This window comes from Anser brachyrhynchus, assembly GCF_964034855.1.
Source record: "Anser brachyrhynchus genome assembly, chromosome: 3".
NCBI lineage: Eukaryota > Metazoa > Chordata > Aves > Anseriformes > Anatidae > Anser > Anser brachyrhynchus.
This window is the reverse complement of record NC_137696.1, coordinates 64643089-64666883: the sequence shown is the minus strand read 5'-3', so window position 1 is coordinate 64666883 and position 23795 is coordinate 64643089. Positions and strand designations below refer to the sequence as shown.

General features: G+C 38.6%; 1 protein-coding gene across 2 annotated transcripts in view; it reads left to right on the top strand.

Annotated features, from left to right (window-relative positions):
* The window catches only part of PDE7B (phosphodiesterase 7B), a 179502-nt gene that overhangs the window by 125621 nt on the left and 30086 nt on the right, over positions 1–23795 (top strand). For both annotated transcript variants that reach the window (XM_080585395.1, XM_080585394.1), the window contains one exon: positions 15486–15569. In XM_080585395.1, coding sequence (XP_080441521.1) covers positions 15486–15569 — 84 coding nt within the window. The remainder of the gene's footprint in view (positions 1–15485; positions 15570–23795) is intronic.

The window sequence follows — 23795 nt, the reverse complement described above, 5'->3', positions numbered from 1 at the left end:
TGTTTATTTTTACTGTATGTAATGTTAATATTTATAAAAAGTTCTCATAACACTACATGCACCACTGCTGAGTAGATGACATACGATTGCAAGAGAGCTAAAATCTGTTTGATTTCAACAGAAGATATAGACTTAGCAAAAGCAAATAAAATCTTGAAGAAAATAAATAATTTTTTAAAAAAGGAAAGAACTGAATAGTGAGAAAAGATGTAGAATAGTTGCCCTTTGTCTCCCTCCTCTCTCAGCCCCATCCTAAATGTACTCCAAAGAAAATATTTGTGCTCTATCATTACTACTTCTCTTTGCAGTCAGGCACATTTTCTGATGATGGTACAGAGGAAAGACACTGTTGTTGAGAATGGAACTTCTTTTTCTAATACCTAGTAGTTGTGTAGTAGGATTACAGTTCCTGTTATATTCTAGTTTAGCTACCTATACTTTTCTCTGAGAAACTTAGAAAATATCCTACCTTTCAAAACTGCTAGACAACTATTGCCCAAAGCAGTAATTTCCTACGCTACCAAACCTGTGAATTTTTGAAACATAGTTCAGTTTTTCCATCACGTATCTCATCAGATTAGACCAATCAAAAAAAAAAAAAGAGAGAAAAAGCAAAGAAAGGGGAACTGTTTTTTATTTACCTGAATATCTGAAGGATAATCATTCCACAGCCAGAATCTTCTGAATTCCAGCAGATATCATTGTATGATGTAGTATTTTCTTTTGTATGTGTTAATATATTGATGATGGATACAAGGCTTACTTCTTACTAGCAGTTAAATATTTTGTATTCTATACAGCTAATATTAACCTCAATTTCTTGAAATTTCTGTCTGTTCAACTCCAGGTTTTTACCTGACTGGAAAAAAAATAATAAAGAAATTAATTTTGGCTGTATTTTGTTGGAAATTGTATTTTGTTGAAAAGTGTATTGGTCACTGCTGAATTGCCCTTGCAGCCTGACTTGACTGCCCTAAGAGTGCATGGTGTCACTGCTGGCTTTGAGGAGCAGAGTCTTGCGACTGCTGAATCAACGTCTTGAATATAAAAAAAAAAATCAGTTTGTAATTTCCAGCTTTGTTTCTGATCTGAAGTCAACACTCCTCAGTAACATGCAAAGAGAATACCATGCCTTTATAATTATGATAGGATACTGTTTGCCTGAGGCTTTTTCCTCTCCCAACAACTTGTATTTCTCCTTTCACTGACCCCTGTGATTCCTCAGACTCCACAGGATCTGAATGCAGGTGCAGCCACTCAGTTTCTGACAAAAGGGAAGAATTGGGAGCGATGGCTGCTGTCCCCGCCCAGGGGCCTGGTGGAGCACTGGCTGTGCCGATCCTTCAGTGAAAGGCCTGGGGCAACCTGTCCCTTCCTTCTTGTTCCTCCAACTCTAGAGCAACATGTCTGCATCGTCAGGGGCCCCAGTGGTGATGTCAGTTTCTGAGGTAGGAAAATGTGGTCACAGAGCAGATCAAGGTACGGGAGGACCTGGGTCACATCCAGAACCCCTTTCCACTTGGCAAAGAGGTTGAAAACTTTTCCCCTTTTATGTACAAATGGAAAGTTGGTTCAGGAAACTGAGATGTATCTTTCCAGGTGAAAAAACAGAACAGCCTGTTCAACTCTTGTGGGGAGTAACCACTTGTAGGCACTTCCACTGGCCCTCGTGCGAGAGGTCTCTGCCCAGCAGCCAGCTGCTTCCAGGGCTGCTGAGGCACCTGTTGATGGGCTGACAGCTCTTCTCAGAGCAACCACAAAAGCCAACACGAGGACTGAATGCCTTAATTCTGCACCAGTACCTGATATCTGAGCTGTAGAAAAAAAAACATTTGCTGAGCTCTATTTAAAAAAAAAAAAAAAAAAACAGAGAATAGGAACATCTCATGCCGAAACAACAAACCTGAACCATGAGCTCACTGCTGGTGTGTACTTGTCATACAAATGGCAAGGTGCTGGAAGAAGTGATTTATTTTTTTCTATAACAATCCCTTTATGTTGTGATGGTTGCTGTTATGTTCTGAAGAGAGAATTACTCAGGCGTGAGGCTTTGGGGATGGATAAAAAAGGAAGCTTAGTTTAAGGTGAACTGAATATACGTGTTTTGTCAGGATTTTAGGCACACTCCTGCCTGTTGGCAGAATTCTAGTCAACATTTTTCTCCATGTTGTTGATACAGGATCTGTGTTTGAATATCCATGAATACAGTGTACATTACCTTGCTACGCTTGTGTGGGGACTAACAGGGTATAGCAATATACATCTTGTATTATAACCTGGTACAAAATGTTAGTCAGTTTTACAACGATGGGCAGAATTTTCTGGCGCTCTTCACTAATGTGATGATAATGAGCTGATTCATACCAGTCATCGTGGACTTTCCTGTCAGCATGGAACCACATTAGAATTTGACTTTTTTGAAATTCTTAAGTGTTTAGGTCAGCGTTTCACAGGTTTGGTGAGACCTAGCCAAACACCTGGGGAGAGAAGGCTCTTGTGGGGTTTCTAGCAAGGAGTTTCTGAATTGCTTTTCTAAATCTAATTTCTTAATTCTAAATCTAATTTGCAGAACCTTTGCATTATATATCAGTTGAAAGTAGAGTCTCAACAATTAAGATTTTCTTTCATTCAGTTCCTGAATTTTCTTTGGTAATTGTTAGCTACTGAATATACTATTAAGGTAGAGTCTAGGAAAAGCACAATGTTTTCTGGATGTTACTTTAAGACATACTCAGTGTTTATTCAAGCAAATCTGTTTTGAAGAAAAAGACAATCTTACTGCTTTTTCTGTGTTATGTCTTGCAATTCCCAGAATAATAATAAAAAAGATAAAATCTCTGCTTAGTATGAATTGCACAAGCGTATGAAGAGTCAAGAAATACTTCTTATATGCCTTCACACACACATGCCAAAAAAGTCTTCGCCAGAGTTATTCTCTCTTGGAATTTACAGAGGTTTGTGAAGAGCAAATACTGAATCACTGTCTTGCTCTTTCTCCTTTAAAATACTATGTGAGGAGGAGCCTGCGGATTTGGATTGCTGTGGAAGGGATCAGCTCAATGAATCTCTGAACTCTTGGGTAGCTAAATGGTAATTTAAAGGTAAATTTTGAGACAAAATTAAGTTATTGTCTGTACAGTTTATTGTTCCTTTTGGATTTATAAAAATATCCCAGTGTTTTTTGCCTCCACCCAGAAAAAGTCTGTTTGTTGTATTCAAAGTTTTAGATTGCAGTTTCCTCCTCTTTCTGAAGGACTTTAGCAATTATTTGAATTCCCAAAGAACGTGTTAAAACATGAGACAAAAGCCTCAGCTTCTGTTTTCAGCCCTCGTTGTGGAAAGTGTTGCAGCGCTGGCTGCCAGCAAGAGGACCTGGCATTTCTAATGTAAAATTGTTAGGGCAAGGCAGGTTGCCCTTCCCTCTAGGATGCCTAGCCTTCCCTCCCGAAGGCTGGTGTTTGGTGCAGGGCCGTAACATGACACTGCTATTCATTACTTCAATGTCAAACCCAAGTCTAAATTAGGTGTACATAATTATGGGATGAGGGAAGAAGATGGTGGTGTAAAGGATCACTGAAAGGGGCTCTGGTTACACTGAGCTATGTTGAATCCTCTCTGCATATCTTGGTGGTTGCTCTTCCTTTCGGATATTAAGTTTTTGCAGTTTCTGGAATAAGGAGCTGAGCTAGAAAGGACTGTGCACCAGAACAAGGGAAACAAGGGTCTGCAGAAATATGAGCCTTTGCAAGCACCTAATTAGATTTGTTGGTCAACAGTTTTCTAATTACAGAAATATGTAACTGATTGTTCTTCTTTGAGCCAACTCATGCTTACCTCTCTTAGGAATGTGTGATGAATAAAGAAGGTAAACCGCTATTTAGTTTTACTTTAGATAGTAAGTATTTAATGCAACTGAACCATAAGAGTGAAGGGGACACACAGAGTAGGCTAGTGTTAGAGTAACCTGAGACCGATCCAGAGCTTTCTCTTGTGCCCACCCCAGAAGCTTTTCTAAGTTTTTAGATGTTGGATGCATATGTGTGTAGCATTCACAGTAGACGGTCCACATCAGCAATCTGTTGAAGCCTAGTGGTCGTTTTCCAACTTTGATAAATACAAGCTGCCTCAGAGGAGGCTGTGAGAAACACCAGAGGGGGCTTCCATGAAATATCCTGACCACAGAAAGTTTTTATTATGTTCCCCAAGCTACAGAATAGTTCAGTATTGATGTGTGAATATCTTTAATGACCTGGTAGTATTGTTGAAAAATGGCCTTCTAAATTTTTTTTTCTTTTTAAATTTTGAAAAACTTAATCAAAGTGTTTGTTAAAATAGGCATTTATTTTTATTTACTGAAAATGCAGGTTTCAATAAATGAAAAATACTATTTTTATATTAAAATTAATATTATCACGGTATTAATAACATACATACAATAACAAAATAAGAGTGTTAGAAACAGCTTGTGGTAACCAACCTGAACTTTCCCTTTCTTAGTAGATAACTTCAAGGTTATCCATGTTAGAAATGGAAAAGTTTGCAAGAGGTAGCATATTCGCTAAATTCTAGCCAGGCTAGGATTCTGGTGTTTTTTTGTTTTTGTTTTCAAGATCTAATTGATAATAAACAAGGTATACATGTTGTTTAAAAAAATACAGTGTAAAAACAGGAAGAGAGAGGCGTTTTCCAAGCTGTAGAACAGCCAAGATCTGCTTCCACTTTATGCAGCTTTATTCCTGTGTCTAGCATCAAAATGAAAAAGGTTCCACTCCAAATATTTGTATTATCTACATATGTCATTTTTATTGTTTTCTAACAGAAAAACATTCTTATAGAAAAAGGCTTTTTTACCAAAATAATATTTTCTGATGAAGAAATATTACATGATAAAACATGGGCTAGTTCAGGAAATACTTGTCTGGAATAAGCAAATGATATGGGGTACCTGTGCTTATTTTGGACAAAGTTCTCTTGCCTTATTGTTCAATAATTCAGTGAGTTATGGAGTTATTTGTATGGTCCACAGAGAAACTAAATCAGATTCAAAACAAAATGAAAGAAAGTTTGCAGCTGTTGGCCACAGATCATGGTTTTGAATACCATAATAATAATAATAATAATAATAATAATTGTAAATGATGATGGACAAACAAAAGTCAAATAAAAGACGTCAAACTATTAATCTCAAACATTTGTTGCTGCAGTCTCGGGTGTAGGGTACAACTCTCATTCAAAGCAAAGCTTCAGGCAGTGAGCAAAGTTTTCTCGTGCAAGACATTACAGGCATCTTCTTGTGCTGCCAAGACAACACGCAGCACTGCCTTCCCCACCTTCCCTGTTCACTGCTGTCTCCCAGCCATGGAGACTCCTGGGGCAGCCCCAACAGCAGAGCTAAGTAGTGGCCAATGCTGATGGACTTCCTGGTATGAACATACCGTGCTTCAGCCTCAGGAGAAAACAGTAAGTTGTGGGGAGGCTGAATTACCACTGAGTCAAAGAGAAGGGGAGGAAGAAGACAAGTCATGCCGGATATTGGAATATATATATTTACGTACAGTGCAGAAGGGGGGTGGAAAAGAGGAGACGAAGAACATGTTGCAACTGATGAGTTAGGATGATCCTGTGGTTAGTGCACAAGACTGAGACATTTACTTTAGTGTGTCTCACTTGCTTATCTCTATAAAGTTGACTTTGTACTGATGTACCTTAAAGTGTTGTGCAAGCATCATATGATCTTGAGACAGAAAGATACAGGGAGACCGGCTGAATCAATAGAGAGTGAATCTCCTCTTGTGTGCAGTGAATTGGCAGCCAAGCAATTCTAGTACAACATGAAAAGGGAGTAAATACTAAATTCGTACTCAACTCTTCCACAGGCAGGGCTGCCGTTGTGTAAAAACTATTAAGAGACTTTCAGATTTGGATAATGTTAAGCATTACAGGAGTAGGCAATGTGTTGTTGCAATTGTAATTACTGCATTACTACTTACAGTTTTGAATATATATCTGTTGTAGTTTTATTGGGGAGAGAAAGTATAGAAATCTTGTGGGCAAAGTCATGGAAAAGGGAGGAATTTTCTTGGATGTCCTCTCAGAGTTGAATATGATTTTTTTTTTGATGGTATGAGCAAAAAATTCTGCGTTCATTTTCTTTGGATGTTGTATAACTTAACTGTTGCTAATATGAAAAGCAAATATAATTAGTGTTTGTGTAATGGTGATGTAGAAACCATGACCTGGACTACAGGTACACGATACTGCTGGACCGCTGTTGCCCTGCATCGGACAGCTCAGTGTCTACACAGGACAAACAAAACACAGAAGCGGAAAAGCAAGGCATGGAAAGGACATTATTTGTTCCATAGGAAACCAGGAAATGAGCTGAGGGCTTATAATTGTCGTCCTGTGTTTAAAGTTCAGGAGTGTCCCCTCTTTTTCTTTCACAAATAAAAATGTTAACCTCAGATTATTGAATGTTTCCCAAAAGCAAGCTCCACTTGTTCTATTCAGCTTCAGCATTATCATAATTCTTCTATTAATTAATTATTAATGTCATTTTATCAATTATTATTTTATTTAAGTATATCAAATATATCAAATTTTAATCATTGACTATGTTAGATACACGTGGATTGTAGCATCAAATGGTTTCTGCTTGTCTACCTAATAGTGCCTGAACAGCAAGTGAAAACGATGCCTTGTGGCTCAGGTAACCCATCAATGCAATCAACCCATAAAATGCATGTATTTGCAAACAATTCTTCGTGACGAACTTGTAGAATGAAAAAGATTCCATTAACAATGCACATTAAAAAATCATTTAATAAATATTATAGGTAGGTAAGCAATGAGAATGAAGACCAGTAAAGCAAACTTAGTGGAACATATGATTACCTCAACTTTCTGCAGAAAAAAAAGAAACTATTTTTTCACTGTAAAACCTGCATTGGTGGATTCAGGGAGCCCCGTTGTGTTCTTACAGTGGAATCATTTAAAGCATTGATAATACTCAAATCAGAAATCCGTATAATAGAGAGAGAGACCCCACATGCAAAGGGGTTTCTGAAAAAGTAGCCATCTCTAGAACATTATTTCTGGTAAGGAAATGATTTATAGTTTGGATGTATTAGGGTTTGGGTGTAACTGTGAGTGAAGAAAACTCTATCTTTTGGGCACTGGCAATACAAGTATCTTGACCTAATGCATTTCACCTATAGATTAGAACTCTAGACCTGTTTTTAGTATTGGTGTTAGACAAAACACAAATTCCTTGTGATTTTTCTTTTACACAGAATCAAAGTCATTATATTAAACTACTTAACCTATTTTGGCAAATTTGCGTATATAGTATTGGAAGTATACAAGTCTTAGAAGTTTGTTATTAAATGCATGTTTATTTTAGTACTTGGGAGTCTGGCAGAAGACTACAAGAAGTACAATTTAAACAATTAATGATATGTTTATGCTATATTTTATTTGGGAGAGAGATAAAAGTAACATGACAGTAAGATATTATCTTCAAAGTTGCCATGGCAATGCAGCCTACCTGTTGCTAAGATCATGCTGTAGCTGATGTTATTACCTTTATTACAGCTCTTAACATTTCAGAACATATCCTTTAGTTTTTAAGGTGTTATTTTAGATTTAACGTCATGTGTGAGAACACCAGTATGTCTTGCCACTTCCCAGAAGGGCTCTAGTGCAGCAGTATTGGCAGCGATACGAGTACCTGAGTCTGCTTACATAGCTTCCATCCTGCAGCACAGAGTAATTTGCAAGCTATCTAACAATGTAGGAAGGCAAGAAGTATCTAGATAGTTCAGTGCCCTAGCTATATTAATATCATCTTTCCCTGAAAAGTCAGTAATCAATGTCTGGGGACAGAAGACACTAACAGGCTAATAATAATGCAATATAAAAACTTCAAAACACGGTTCTTAGCACTAGTGCTAGACATGATAACATTCAGATTATGAAAAGGAGCCTGTCCACTGCAAGTCTGGTTTCCTGATCCGGCAGAGTGCTCTGGGACCCCTTGTACTGCTCTGAGTGCTGCTGCTATTCTGGGTCACAGCAGCAGTGAGACTCTCAAGATGCCATCAGTGAAAGGCTGCTGCTTGTGAGTGCTATAAGCTTCAGGCGAGAATGGGAATTATAAAAGGATCACTCAAAAAAGCAGAATCACATCTCCTCCTAGCTTCTTGTTCTCCCAGGCTTTCATTTTCAGCTTTCAGTAGTATGTTCAGCCTCTACATGGCAAATGCTAGATGTTTACAATATAGGAGAAGCAAAATGTTTACCATGGTTGTCTGTGCTGTCTCCTTCAGGAACAGAGGTGGAGATAGATGATTTCTGCCTTCTGCATTGATAACATGATAATTACACAAGTCTCTGTGCTTTCAGGCTGCATTTTTTTGTTTTGTTTTGTTTTTTACAGGACCTGCCTCCTGCTTTTAGGTCTGTAACTCTGTTCTTTGCTGCCAGGTACTAGAGTCTGTCTTTCCTTTTGTATACAAAAGCCATTGGCTGAATTTTGCAAAATTCCTGCTGGCAAACTCCAATGTCTCAATTTTTCATATCTCCAAAACAAAAAGTTTGCTTGTGAATAAGCAGTCTGTGTAATTTACCCATGTTCTTATTCTCCCTTTCAGTCTTTGTATTCTGTGGTTCAGCACTTCATGTAAACTTTTTATATATAAATTTTTGTATGTGGGGCTAGAAAATACTGAGAGTTAAGTAAGTGTCACACTGTAGTATCAAGGAGCTAGTTGTTTCAGTAGTCCAATTACTGTTGCTTAACAAGTGCTATTTTTCTTTAACTGAGCTGTGGGATAATATGGCACAGATGAGATTACACTGTATTTATTTGAGGGTGTGCCTTCACACATTGGTGGGAACCGAAGGTGTGTGTGTCTATTGCATTTATTACAAAATAAGTCTTAGCAGTCACAGGGCTAATCACAGTTCAAAGCCTTCTCACAGATAGGAGGCTTGGTGTGGCTTCAGCGGCCTGAACACAATCTTCACAGACGAAGTCTTGGATTCTTCCCTCATCGTGCTGCGCTTATAACTGTGGCACCAAATTTAGGAGCAGAGGTGTCTTAGACTCAGTCTGCAGTAAAAATCAAAAACATGCGGCTTTAAAGGCAATCAGTCTCTTAAGCATTAGTCACTGGGCGGAGGCACCTATTCCTCTTCACTGACTTACACCTAAGGTTACATGAAATACATCTGACCTTAAGGCAATAATTCATAGTGCATTATCAAGCTCAGAAACAATTGTAAGCATTTCCAATGCAATATAACATATTGACATTTTGGAAAGTTACCTTCTTTAGAACATGTAGGATTGTCTGTTGTAATCATCTCTCACTATTGTTTCGGTTGTATGTAGCTACTTATTTCTGCAAGCTCTGGGTTTGCTCAAGCAAGAACCAACAGGTATGGGAAGAGGACAGTATGGGTGCTGCTCAGTATCTGAGTTTCTGATGACTGCTGTTACCTGGCTCTCTACGGCAGCTTCTTCATCCCCTTGGATGTCAGTTCAAAGGCTGCGTGCAGTAATAATTTTGCCTCAAGATATTTCAGTTCAAAATCTTTTCTCCCGAGTTACTGATACAGTTTAAGGAAGGATTTCAAGGGTGTCTGTGAAATACTTTAGTTACATTTACTCTAGATGTCCATTTGCCAGACTGGACAAGCTGTTAAAGGCATTCATGTGGACCCGAGTGTCTTCCTCTGGCTATATATATAGACGATGCGTCAGGGCATAAGTGATCTCACCAGGGCACTTTTAGTACTGAGGAGGGTCCTACAAGCAGATTGTCGGCTTCTGTTCCAGCTTGTTTCCAGACTGGCACAAACAGTGCCAATAGCATTAAGAAAATAAAATACAGCAGGTGTACAGATTCTGGTCAGTAAAGGAGGGCAGAAGTTACGGCTACCTGGTGCAGTCAGGCAGTGCAAGTTGTTTATGCTTGACATAAGAGCCACAATTCACTCCGAATAGAGTTTTGTAAGAAAACAGAGGGTGAGTAAAATGTTTCATCTACAACTGTTGCTGGTCTGGAGATGGAGTTTTGCATAGCTGAAACTCAAGTAACTGACAGGTTAAAAAATAATAATAATAGTAGCCCAAAATATTTGTTATCTAACTGACTTTTTCCTTGAAATTGAAATCTCCACAGAGAATGCCTGTTTTCACAGATCTCAAGTTTAAGTTTCTCCTTTGTAAAAGGAAACAGGCAAAACTTTTCAAACTTTAATTGAAGCTTTAAGAAAGCTGCAGTACTGGTAGAAGTATTAGTCTGTTCATTTATTTACTTATCAGCCTCTGAAGCTTGTGTGTTCATGAGGTAGACCACTGCAAGGGAAATTAAGTGATTTTCTGTGTCAAGTTCTACTCCACCATTTTATCCCCTTTTGGTAAAAAGGGACTATCAACAGTCGTCTTCCTTTGTAAAACTTTCTGAAACAAAGCTGCAGAATGCATTGAGCGAAAACACTACTTGAGAAGTAATTAGGACGGTTACCAGAAATGCTAGAACTATGCATCGTGTGGTGCAGAAAACTTCATGGTTGGGAACATTCAGGTGCTTAAAATTTTAGTGCATGCAAGTGGGTGGAGGGAGGTGGCTCCCCCAGTTTCTCCCGCTGGAAAGGAGAGTCATCCTCTCTCCGTAAGGTCTAATGTCAGTCATTGTGTCTGCTCAGAGGAAATGTTCTTGTTCACTTTAAATCTTATGCACATGAGGAAATCAGCAAAAAGCGCTTTCTGCAGACAGGAATTTACAATTATAATCCTTACAACGCTAGGAGAACTGAAGGAAAATAATCCAAACAAGTAAAAGTACAAATCACCATAAACAAGCAATAAACATCTTCAAATTAAAAATAATTCAGCAATTCTGCTACTTGTTCTTAATCTAACTTTTATTTGGATCTTGCCTACTTTTTATGCAGCAACACTTTCCTCTTTTAGAAAAGTTTCCACCCAAACCAGAATGATGTTTAAAACATCACCAGCTCATCTTCCTCCATCTGAGAAATCCCAAGCCTTCTCATAACTGAAACAGTGAAAGAGCCGGGGACTCTGTGGAGTCCACTAGAGGCCTTATTACTGCCCCTCTGTTTTCTATGGAGAGCACTCAGCAACTGCAGGATGTGTCCTAAAGCAGTCAGCTTAAGAAATGTTTGGATGAAAATTGTAGAAAAGTCTGACTAGAATAAATACTTGTAACCTCCTGTGAATTTTTTGTGGTATTCTGACTTACCACATGGAGCTGTATACTAAATAAAATCAATAATTAGATGGCTCGTCCCGACTTCTGCTGCTGCATGAAGCTGCTTAGTTGTTTTGTCCCAGCTATAGCCCTGTTTTCTCTCTTAATTTGTTGTGCTTGCTCAGTGAAATTGAATCCCACGTCATTTCAGGCAAGCCTTGGAGAAGTTGTTTTCCTCGGTGCAGATGGCTCTTTTCTCCAGATGTACGAGGCGGCTCAGAGCTGCCTCCTTCTTCTCTTAACCCTTTTGCCCATCTTGAAGCCACGCTGCCCTATTGGTGCCGTAGCCCTGTGGCTCTTGCCCCACATGTGATTTTCCCATGACTGCAGGCTGCCATGCGTGTCAGTCACATGCCATCAGTTACCTAATGTGCCACACAGGCTCCTGTTACCTAACGTAGCTTTCTTCGGTTTGTTTGCTTTGTTTTCTTATCTGTTTGTTTTAATGGGGACAAAGTAAAACCGAAGTGTGCTGCAGCCACCGGGAGATGTCTCCGCTGGAAGCTCTCGTGGTGGCTTGGCTGCAGCAAGGGCACAGCTCTTTGTGTTTGTGACTGTACATGTTCCAGCCACACAACTTCAGCCCAGAGGAGCCAGAGTGGACCTGTACCCTTGCCGTTTCCCTTCACCCTGTTTGTTTCACTTGGGAACACAATGAGCTGTCAAAATTTCCTGCCTTGTTTCCACAGAATCCTTCCTTTTGCTCCAAAAAGGATTATTTATCTAAAGCTGCAAATTGTATAAATTGTCAGAACAATTGCTTAGCTTGATTTTAAGGTGGAGAGCAAAGATGTGTAAAGGTCTGGTGACCTGATGAAAGCTCCCCTCAGAGGTCATCTGTCAAAAAGCAAGAGTCTGGTGTGTTGCCGCTAACAGCCCTTGCCTCTCAGAAATTAAAAACCATGTGGTGTGATACACATCTGGTGCAATCCCTACTTTTAGTATCTCTGCTGAGTGTACTTACGTGTAATTAAAAGTAATAGAGAAGAATATAAAAGTTTTCCAATTCAGTGCGCCAAGACAAAATAGAGGAAGGCAGGTGTGGTTGATTTAGCCCACCACTTCCTAACTAATCTTTCTCTAATGATGTAGAAAGAGACTAGGTGGCACCTGGCGAAGTATTTTGAAATAACAGATTGATGAGGTAGAGCTACTTGATAACATCTTTGACTCATCAGAAACTTGCCTTTCCTGAGGGTAAAGTTAATGATCCTGGAATATAAGGGTTTTAGTGGCTTTGACTATGCCAGTGGGGATACAGATTTATTTTGCTTATAGATTCCTGTAATGCTAGATACAACCCAGACTTCTATTGTCTAAAAAATGTAAAAGGACAAAAATAGTTGATAGGAAACATAAGTAATTTTCCATGACTTCAGGACCTCAGGTTTGCTGGTTAAAACTCATTCCCATTTTCTTAGTTTGAAAAGCATGGGTCTGATAGCAAGATGATTGGTCATCATGCATAGTCCTTAACTATTTCAGGTCATCTTTCAAAAACTTTTCGTTAGTTCTCTCCTGCTTCTATACTAAGATCATTAATAACATTTAAGACTTTTCCTAGTATGAATCATTTAAAGACCATGTAGTAATTGTTCCTAAGCAGAAGTTTCCTTTCAGTGCACCTTGTTATCTTCTTGCCTTTAGTCTTTTTCCAACTTACACTTTTTGTACTTATCTCTTGCCTTCTCTCGTGTTTGATGAAGTCCATATGGCTGAAATACACTATAGTGTTGTTGTTTTTCTCTCTCACCTAACAGTTAGCTATTTTATTTGAGGTAATTCAATATCAGATTTTATCTTACATGGTCTACCTTTGGCAAGCCCACACTGTGTTTTCTTCTGCATTCCAGTTGTCTCCCTACCTTTAACATTCTCCTCATCAAAATTTGGAATCATACTGTTAAGATGAGAGTTAGGCAGATTTCCCATACATAACCATGTATGATTTTGTTATTCTCTCTCTCTCTCTTTCACGTCCAGAGAGAAAATCATTCTTTCTGGGTTTACGGTATTGTATGGTTGATGTTTTTTTCTGGTTTTTTTTTTTTTTTTTTTTCAGATTTTTGGAGTTTGAATTTCTCTTTTTTCTTTCAAAGTATTTGTTGATTTAGTCAGGAGTGACATGTTTATCAGTCTGTTAATGCAGGGGGTTATTTGCAGTTTCCTGTTAATTCATTGGTGCATACAGAAAAACAAAGGCCTCAATCAAGGCATGCTCTGAATTTACACCCGTTCTTAATTTGCTGATTCTTGTATTAGTGACAGGCTCAGGCCTGCCTGATTTTTTTTTTTTTGGTTTATATAATGTGCACCATATGCTTGCCATTCTTACTTTTTCTGCGTGAATCAGCCAATCTGATGGGTCTACCTGTGGTAGTGAGCAGTGCTTTTAGATAAGGGTGCTGGCTTGGGAGCTCTGATTCACGAGTGCTGATGGATCTCGCTTCAGCATTTTACCAACTCCATTTGCTCCACCCTTCTGCCCTTTAAGACTCGGGAATAGGTTTATATGCCTCTGTTACCACAGTTGCACATGATTTGAAACTGCTGAGGAAGGTAGACCCCTGCTGTTATCATACCTTTGAACAGCTGAAGAGCAGGCAGAGGTTTGCACCTCCTGCCATCAGAAGGGGTAAGTGGGGTCAACAGCAGCTTGGAGAGTTTGGGGCTGGTTCCTCAGCTAGCGAGAGAGCTGTGGGTTGGCAGGCGGCAGCTGGATGCAGGGAGCGCATGTTCTGTCTCTAGAAACAAAACAGCAAAACAAAAGTAAGGATCAGAGAAAATACATTCATATTTTTAATCTAAAGTGACTGTGTTTGAAGTATTCTTAATTTGAGTGCACACTCTTGTCTTTTGTACCTCTAAGGACCCCTAGAGGGCACAGAAGTTTTTCTCCACCTCAGATAGTCAATCATTCTGCTTGGCTTTCTTCCCTTATGCGTAATTGTAAGCACATTTTAAGTGAGCATTAGAAAAAATAACAGCATATAACTAGATCCTTCTTTCATGCTGGAAGATGTTTTCTTGTTTTAAATATAAGTAGTAGAAGCTAGCACTAGCAGCCAAATTCTTCAATAATTTTTGTTTATATTAGTCAGATACTGCATTTGTATCCCAAAGGAAGCTCAATTCAAAATAACTAATAATTCATAATTTTGTGAACTTCTGAGAGAGAGGCCTGCAGAGTGAGCTGTCTGGAAGTACCGTGGGTACATTTTCAACATGACGGTCTGTGCTCCTGTGGAGGAGCAATCGGTATTGAAAGAACTACAGCACTCTAATATAAATCCCTAAAATCTCCAAACTTAATTTTATTTAAGAATATTTAAGGTGTTTGTCTTATGAATTTTCACACAAAGAAATGGGGAAATTACAAGATATTTAAAGTTATAGAAATGTTAAAATGACATCTGCTTCTGCTACTTCCTATCTACTTTGAAAGAGATTTTTGTACCTCTTGTACGTGCTGAGTAGCATTTTGCTTTCTCAGATGAGTTTTATTCATTTCATCAATGCTACATGGCAAGTCAGGTATTAACATGAATTACACAAGGATATTAATTCTTACCATCGTATTGTCACTTTATAATGCTTAAGTATACATACTAAATTTGTGGAATAATGCTGGGAACATCAGGTTTCGGTTAAATAAAGCAGCTTCTGTGTTTGAGGAGAAGGCAGCTGATGTTTTCCAGAATGCTCAAAGAGCAGAGAGTAAAACAAAAACAAACAAAATGGAGAAGAAAAAAAAAAACGCATACTTTGGGTCTATTATTTTTTTTCATCATCTAATGATTTTGAGACCAGTCCCACAGCTTTGGAGGTCTGCTGGCCTGTAAGCCAAGTCCAAGGTTGAGCCCTTCATGTGTGACGCTGTGACAGTGAAAATCCAACTGGTCTTTGGACAAAAACACTAAATCTCCACCGTACTCCTGAAGCGCTGAGAGTGTTCTCACAGGGCAAGAAGCTGTTCAGTAGGAGGAACACGTTTTTTCTTGTGCCTTTTTCCGATAAGAGGATCAGCTGTACTGCTTTACTCAATTACCCAGGGATGTCATGGGAGATGATTTTTTTTGGTCCTTAGTTTTCCCACTGGAGGAGCATCTCGTCATCACGTTGAACAGAAAATAGATCTAGCTCTAAACAGTGGAGAAAAGCAGCTGCCCCTTCTAACATCTCTGGGGATCTTGTGTTTTGCAGGAGATGCACGGGTGAGAGGTCAGACAGGGGTTCTCTCCGAGCGCCGCGGCTCCTACCCGTTCATAGACTTCCGTCTTCTTAACAGTAAGTGCAACCCTTCCTTTGCGACTGAATTTAAAAAACATGTGTAAATTTATTTTTTTTAAATCAGTATTGAAAGTACATGAATGGAAGTATCTCATTTCATACATATCTGTTGTTCAGCTGTCTCCATGCAGTCAGCATTAATAATTCTGTTATTTCCACGTAGTGTTTGACTGTGAAATGTTTTGATTACACGAGTAGTGTCCATAATGCAGAGTATGTCAAGTAAATACCACAGTGCCATGGAGCATGTTTGGGAGGGGAGGGGGGAGGGCAGGGGGTGTTTCAGAATTAAAAAGATAAACCCCAATGTCCTTTAGCCTCTTAGCCAACAGTTGGAACAGATTTATGCGAGTCTGTTATCCGGTCATATAGAATTGGCACAGAAGGGGAGCATGTGACAGCGCTGACCAGTGGTTTACAATAACATTAATTTTTCCAACAATTAGAACCCAATCCAAAGCCCCATGGAGTCTTCTCATTGACGTCAATAGATTTTGGGTCAGGCCAGCAGTGAACATCTGTTAAAAATAATCTTAACCTCATTTTGATTGAAGTTATTTTGCCACTGTTGTAAATAAAAGAGGGTAAATTTAAAAGGGGAAAAAAAAATCAGGATACTGCTTTTTGTTTTGGTTTGTTTTTTTTCACCTGATGAATTCTCTATACTGATGCAAGCCAAGTCGCCAGTGTGTAAATAAATACAATAAAAAACAGAGAGCACTAAGTCTTGGGCCTTATAGCATTGTCTGGATGCTGTACTAACTCCTGCGTGCAGACACAGGCAAATTTAGATGTGTCCCCATGTACAGCACAGATCACTCCATTTAACCTCTGAAACAAAAGTTATTCACGGTCTTCATCAAAACAGACTGAAATTCCAACAGTTTGTTTAGTGATTACATTTTTAATCTTCCAGCGATTATGTTTTTCATTAAAAAGCAATTATCAAAACAAAGTTTTAAATCTTCTTTCTGTAAATGCTTTCCAGAATAACTGGGAAGAGAAAGCAAGTAGGTGGCTGGAAAGGGGAAGAAGACCAGCTGTGAAGGGAAAGGTCTGGCCGGAGATCAGGAGAAGGAGCAGCTGATAGGAAGGGGAGGACTTGGGCTCTGATCTGCTGCATTCGCACGAGCTGGCAAGAAAGTACTGCAGTTTGGCAAAGTGTTTGCTTTCAGCCTTGCTCATAAAAGGTGTTTTCTAGGTCGTAAGTCCATCAGAGTGCTTGCTATGGCTGTGGTAGAAAGGCATAACGGATAACATGTGTCCAGAAAATTTCCCAGGACAAACAGGGAACAACACACTGGTTGAGCAGACCTCTGAGGATAATTTAGTCCTAGCTTGCCAATGAAAAATGGAAGAAAAAACTGTTTTAGGCTAGCTGGAAATATTGTTGATGCCCTTATAAAGACTAAGAGAAAATAAAAACAATTCTCATTCATGAAGTAGAAGTGAATTTATATTCACGTTTCTGCGTGACTAAATGAATTCATTATTTCCTTTCTATTTTGAATACATGCATGTTATTTAAAATTCTCATTGTATGTTCTTTCCTCTCCCTGGTTAAAGAAACCAAAGAAACTTTCAGCATTTTTTTTTCTGGAAACCGGGCTTTTGCTTTTATCCCTTGTAGATGAGTCGTGCCATCCTCCATGTCCTGCCAGTTTGAGGGAAGTGCTCGTGCTGCTCAGGGGTATTCTAGGGAGAGGCTCGGGAGGAAAGAGGACTGATGAATTCTCAGCCTTTGATCGTACGAGCAGCAGGGCACTCTGCCGAACTCTTCTGCTCTGGCTGCCGAGCTTAAAAAGAGATGCCTCTCTCTGCAGGCACCTCTGCTCCTACGTGGGCAGGGCAGCCAGTTTTTCATGTAGCTTTGTTCTTTCTTCTTATTGCTTGTCCTTTATCTGAAAGAAGCCACTAAGGCTGATCGTGATCTCTGCAAGAAAAAGCAGTGATCCTGATTTTGGATTTCTTATTGTGTTCAGTTTTTTTCTGTACTTATTGTTTTCTGCCTGGGCAGTGGTAGTAGCCACTACCACTACTATTTCAGTCCAAAATGAAGTGAGATTTCTAGGCACAAGGCTACCATCTTTGTAGATGGCAAGTTCACTGTGCCTGGCTCACTTGGTGACCTACAGGTAAATAAAGATGCTTGCTGTCAGAGCACACAGATGTGTTTTGCCAGAAAGTAAACAGGCTTCTATTTTATTTGTTCATATATATCCATCTGTCAAATCAATTTCTTCTGTGCATATCCTGTAAACATCAAAAAACATGGTGATACACATCCTAATGAAATATGTATAAATGTCACTACTGCATTTCTTTTAACAGTACCTAATACTTACAGTGAATTTTTGGCACAATGTTATAATTGTTTGGGGGCAATAACTGATAGGCAGCAACTGTATATTGAAAGCTGCTACAGTAAGGGAGGGATGAGGCAGAGAAAATTTTATGGTAGTTATCCTCAAAAGTTATAAAGAAGTGGATCATAAATATTATTCCAGCTTCTCACCAATTCAGACAAATGGAGTTTAAATAGTTCCATATAACATGTGAAATATTATTCCAAGTAACAGTACTGCCCTTGTTTTAAAGTACAGGAAAACACTGAAGCTCACTTTTAAATGGAGACTTAAAGTTTTCTTAAAAGATTTCAGGACATTGCAATCAGATCTTGCACAGTATTACCTAGATGTAACCTTTTGAACATGCTTACAGATTCCAACTAGTGGATTTTTCCCTACTGTGGCTAGCAAGGGTTAACACCGAATAGGCCATATCTGTTGTTTTTTCTGGATTCCTGTAGTAAAGTCGCTGTGTAATTTAAGACACTGTTAAGTCTTTTTGGATAGGAAAACTTCCTGTGTTCTCAAAATGTGATCTTCTATAGCCATAATCAAAGCCAACTGGATTAATGTTAGCTTCTTGCTGTTTGAGCTAACGTCTGTGATGCCATCTAAATGTTCCTCCAGTGCCTCCCTGTAATATATAGAAACTTGGTGAGCATTATTTCACCCTGTCAGTGCCACGCTGTCAGGACCATGAGTATTTTGCAGGATCCTATCTGGAGGAGATGCAAGGCTTTAGCATCCTGTCTTTACTGGACCTATTTGCAAGCTTTCCTTGAGATGTAGCTGCACCCATGGCTTTTGGGACTGTAAGATAATTCTGGAATTCAAAACTACATGTGAAATATCTCCTTGCCACCAAGATCATCTGCTATGTTCTGTGTTGGGGGGGAACCACAGCCACCTGAGTAAGTGCCTGCAATGTGTGAAGACCTGCATGGCCAGCCAGATACATGTTTGCATTGACCCAGAAGCTTCAGGGGAAGCTACCTGGCCAGAAGCTTTGGGGGAAGCTCCTCTCTCCATTAGCCAGCCCTGTATGAAGACTCAGAGGAGGCTTTCCATTTTCCCATCCTGCCACAGTAAGGCAAGGGGACCACCTCATGGCCACAGCTATACCCCAGAAAAAAATAATAATAAGATGAACATGGCAGACCTGAGGTTCCTTGTTCACAAGAGAGCTTATGAAATATTCAGACTTTACAGATTTCTCCTAAGTGGAAGGATACAAGCTTTGCGCAGCCTTGTAGGCTTATAGGAAAATGGAGAAAGAGCTATCGTTCATGCAAGTAAGACATTCCTTAAAATGGGAGCGGTGGAAAAAAGAAAGACTTAAACTCTGTTTTCCAGAAGGAGAAATGGGTTGGAATAGGCAAGTATTAAGTGCCATATAACAGCTGAATATAATGTATAAATTGTGTAATACTGACTCCAAACCAAAACTTCACAAATTTTGAGAAAATTTAACTCTGAACTTGGTAGATCTAGCTTGTAACTGAAACTAATGCAGTTCAAATTAATGCTGGCAGTTTATTGGCATTTTTGCATTTCTGTAAATTAAATAAAACTTTATGCATTTGCTCGACAAGAGTAGTTAATCTGAATATGTGCAGTGTAATTTAGAATTTGAACCACCTCTGCAGTGAAAACTAACTTGATCCAGTTTTCCTGTTAGCAAAGCATGGTTTGGATTTCAGAAATAAAGGGTCATAGTAGTAAGGCAGCTGTAATTCAGTTCTCTGACTGAGAAAGTTGCTCAGTGAGTCATTGAACCAGATCCCTCCAGTGACTAATGTACATTGATTAAGAGAGATTTCATTATCCCATGATGAGTTGTGCTGGTAACTGCAATGGTACATTTCTTCATTGCATTAATTAAAAGTTTGAGGGAATTCCCTGTGATAAGCCTAGAGCTGTAGGTGGGCATGCAGCACTAACCAAGAAGACCTTGCCATGTTCTAGTTAGATTAGATGCTTTGTTTTATTGCCAAATTAAATTAAACAAAATAGCAAGCTACATGGCAGATGAATAACTTTTCGTTTATTAATTTGCTTGTCATTCTTTATCAAAAGACAAGGAAATTCTTAAGACATGCACAGTGATTCTCTGGTTTCTGTCTTCTTTTTATACTACGTTTTTCTCTGTATCAAATGGAGAAATATTAAAACTGTTTCTGCTCACATTTTTAACTTTTCCTGAAAAATTCTGCATTAGGGACACTTTGCTTTTGTCCCAGTATCAGTTATCCCTTTCTTTATCCACAGTATATCTCCACAGTATCAAAGTGTCTGGCAGAGCTTACATCTGTGTATTGATATAGGAGGGATTACAAGGAAAGGACACAGTATGTGACCTGCGACCTACACGTCTTAAGCTTTGCTTGAAGTTAGTATAGATTGTATGTTTGTAGTAACAGATGATGATTAGTAGTGATATTAGGTACTATTAAGTCTCTGCCCTTGATTTGCAGTCTGATTTAAGTCAAGCCAAATCCTCTGTTTTTCAGTTTGTTTGTGCATAAGGTGATGCCAGCATGTGATGAACTAGGTATTACAGAAATGAGAAGTGTTGTCAGGGTTAGTAAGGAAAGATATGAACTCATGAAAAAGTCTCCATCTCAAAGAACCAAAGTCTGTGGATGTTTGAATCTGTGGTTTCTGCTTGTCTACTGAAAGATCCATTTGCAAAATTTACATTCATTTTTGGTTTTGGATTTCAAACAACTCCAAGACTTTCAGGTAGGGCCCATCTCCAGGGAAAATAAAACTTAACCACAGCCACCAACCCAAAACTGAACCATCAAGTAACTTGAACCCAAATGAATGAGGTTAAAAAAAGTTTGGTTAACTGTCTTGTTTTGTTGCCTTTGGCTAGAAAAGGAAGTGGGAGTGAGAGATGCCTTTTTAGATATTTCTGACCCGGGTTAAATTAGGACACTAAAAGTCTTGTGAGGAAGTTTAAAGGACTGATTGGATTACTCGGATCCCAACCCAGCCTGTGGAGATGAGTCCAAAGTTCCAGATGGTTATTAAATTAGAAAGTGAGAGATCTCATGAGGTCTGCATCATTTCTACATAATACCTCCCTTAGTTCCTCATGGATAAGCACATCCAAAAGATACTCATCAACATCCTGAAGGCACACAGGCCTCTTAATCTGGTTAGCTTGCGTCTGGTTTGAATGACAAGAATATTTCCAGAACTGAAGTCAGCCTATGGCCTTGCTTTCAGTTTCCTATTCAAGAAAGAGGAATTGAGTTTCTCTTAATAGTGTGGCAGCATGGAGATCGTTTACTCTTTTCTGGTAACACTTCACACTCAAAAATTCCTCATGTCTCTAGAAATCATCCCAGTCCTTCTATGTCTTCCCCCCATCCTCCTTCAATCAAATAACAAAGGTTTTTTTGATTTGGGGTGGATTTTTTTGATCTTTGTTGTTGGTTTTGTTTTTTTGTTTTTCAGTGTTCTTATTGGCAAAATTTAATAAAAAGGTAGTCTGAAAAGTATATTCTACTTCCTGCCATTCATGTTCCTTGTTTAGCTTTTGCTTTTCATTTGTAGAATATGAAAGCCAGAATGTGAAACTGATTGACATATGTGTTTTCATGTGCTAACAAAATGCAGTAGTTGGGGTTATGAATGCTTCAAAAGAACTCATGAGAGCAAGCAGAACAACTACAACAAAAAAGCTGTGCTGCAGACACAAAGCCTTAATGAACACTGGCATGATTATGCAGGTTTGTAACATTTTTTAATACAGATTTAGGATTCAATTCAACCAAGAATGTCCCTTTAAAAATTTCCAAATGATGTGTGACCCATTCTGCCACCCCACCTTCTTTTCCCTGATTAGCAAAGGGAAAGGGTGTACTGAAGATAACACTGAGGATACTTTCCAAATGACCAGAGGAAAAGAAAGAACAAGGAGAAGGGATCATTAAGATGATAAATGGAAGTTAGGTTTGCTGTTATTACAGGTTATGTTGCTTTTTCTGAAGGAGAGGGAAAGGAGAGGGGATGTACCATTTCCTGCTAGAGAAACTATAATCAGCTATAGAACATTTGCAGTTTTAGGAAAATAAAATAAAAAAAAAAGGTTCCAGCTGTACTCCTGTACAAAGATTGAAGTGGCAAAGTGGAGTTTCATATTGAAATGATAAAGACTTTGTGGTGAAACGGAACACAACATACCATTTCCTAAGTGCTTGTAGGAGGCTTAGTAAGAGATGCCAAAATGTTTGTTTGCATAAAGATGATTGATGACCCCAATAAAGGCTGTAAAATGTGAGGAGAAACATTCATCTTAAATTTGGATATCATCTATTCCTCTTCCTGTTGTTAAGACTAATATTCTGTTACTTAATCGGCCTCTGAAAGCCTAGCTTCTCCAGAAGTTGGTGTAATAGGATAATTTTTATAATAGTTCTGTAGTCTCTTGCAAACACTCTCAAAAGCAATATGTTTTAGGGTGGAGGGAAGCTATATGACTAGTGTTTTTCAAGATGCCAGCAATTGTGCAGGAACTTTATGGTTTGGAAACTGACCGGTTACAAGCCACCATTACCTGAAGCACAATGTTTGGAGAGGAGGAAACCCCATAGTGAGGTGACCTAGAAAATTGGTGTCCCAGAACCTCTCACATTTCATTAACCATGTTATCCAAAGAAGCATACAAGCACCTCTTCTGTAAACGGGGCACTTCACTGATTTTGTGCAATCATGCAGGTAGTTGAAGAATGGAATCTTGACTCAGCTTGGAAAATTTTTAAGATTTTTTTTTCTGATGGTTTATTTGCTTTTCTCTGTTCAGAATCCCACTCTTTCTCACAGCCTCTTCCTAAATGGAAGACTATGTTTACCCATTTAAAGAGAAATAATACAATTGTAACCCATACAAACAATGGCAGCTAACAGAAAGCACTTGACCTCTAAAATTGAATTTTATCAAAAGTCAAGGAGCAGAGAACACAGTTTGCTCATACTTCCTTATAAAAGTTTTGATACATCATGTTTTGTTTACTTATTACAAGGATAAAGAAGACAGTGAATGAAATAATTTATTTTACTTGGTCATTACTCACCTACATTTACATATTTTGGATATTAGTACAATTAATAATTATACTACAGTAGCAAAAAAGGCTTGGGCAGGGTACTTTAAAAAAAATAGAAAAGGACAAATAAGTCCTGCCCCTAAAATCTCATTGTTACTTAGACTCAACGTCTTTGAAAATCTTTGCAATACTACGTGCATTGTTAGCTTCTGAGACGTTTCACAGAGGACTTGGTATATCCTCCACTCTAACATACTTAAAAATTGAAAAAAACCTAGAGGAGCAGGTGAAAACACAATGTTTATAAAAACTTTTTGTATTCCTCTCTAGTTTGAGGAAGTCTGTTTAGGATTTCTAAATTTGCAAGTTTTCAGTACAACACTTCTTTATCCGTAGACACTATATAGCGCAAGGTGTTCATCTCTGTTGTCTTAGTTGCAGTGACCAGTGTAAATTCAGATGATCAAATTGGTACTGGTATAATCTTACCATTTTTAAATCAAACCTGTTTACCAGTTTCTCACACAAGCTGGTTTTCTGTCTTCAGTGTTACACACTCATCTTTATATGAAAAAATCAGTAACCACATCATGTATTGGGTATGCCAAACAAGACTTCAGAAAAGGTGATCTAAATGCTTGGCATGATTAGTCCAGAAAAACAACCAAAAAATCGAAGGACAAATACCAACTATTGCTCAAAAGTCAATTAAATGTATCTTGAGCTCCAAATATATGCATTCTAGTCAGCTGTCAAACCAGGAACCAGTGCAGGAAAATGTTTCCCCAGTGCATAGGACCAGAGACAAATCCCTTTGC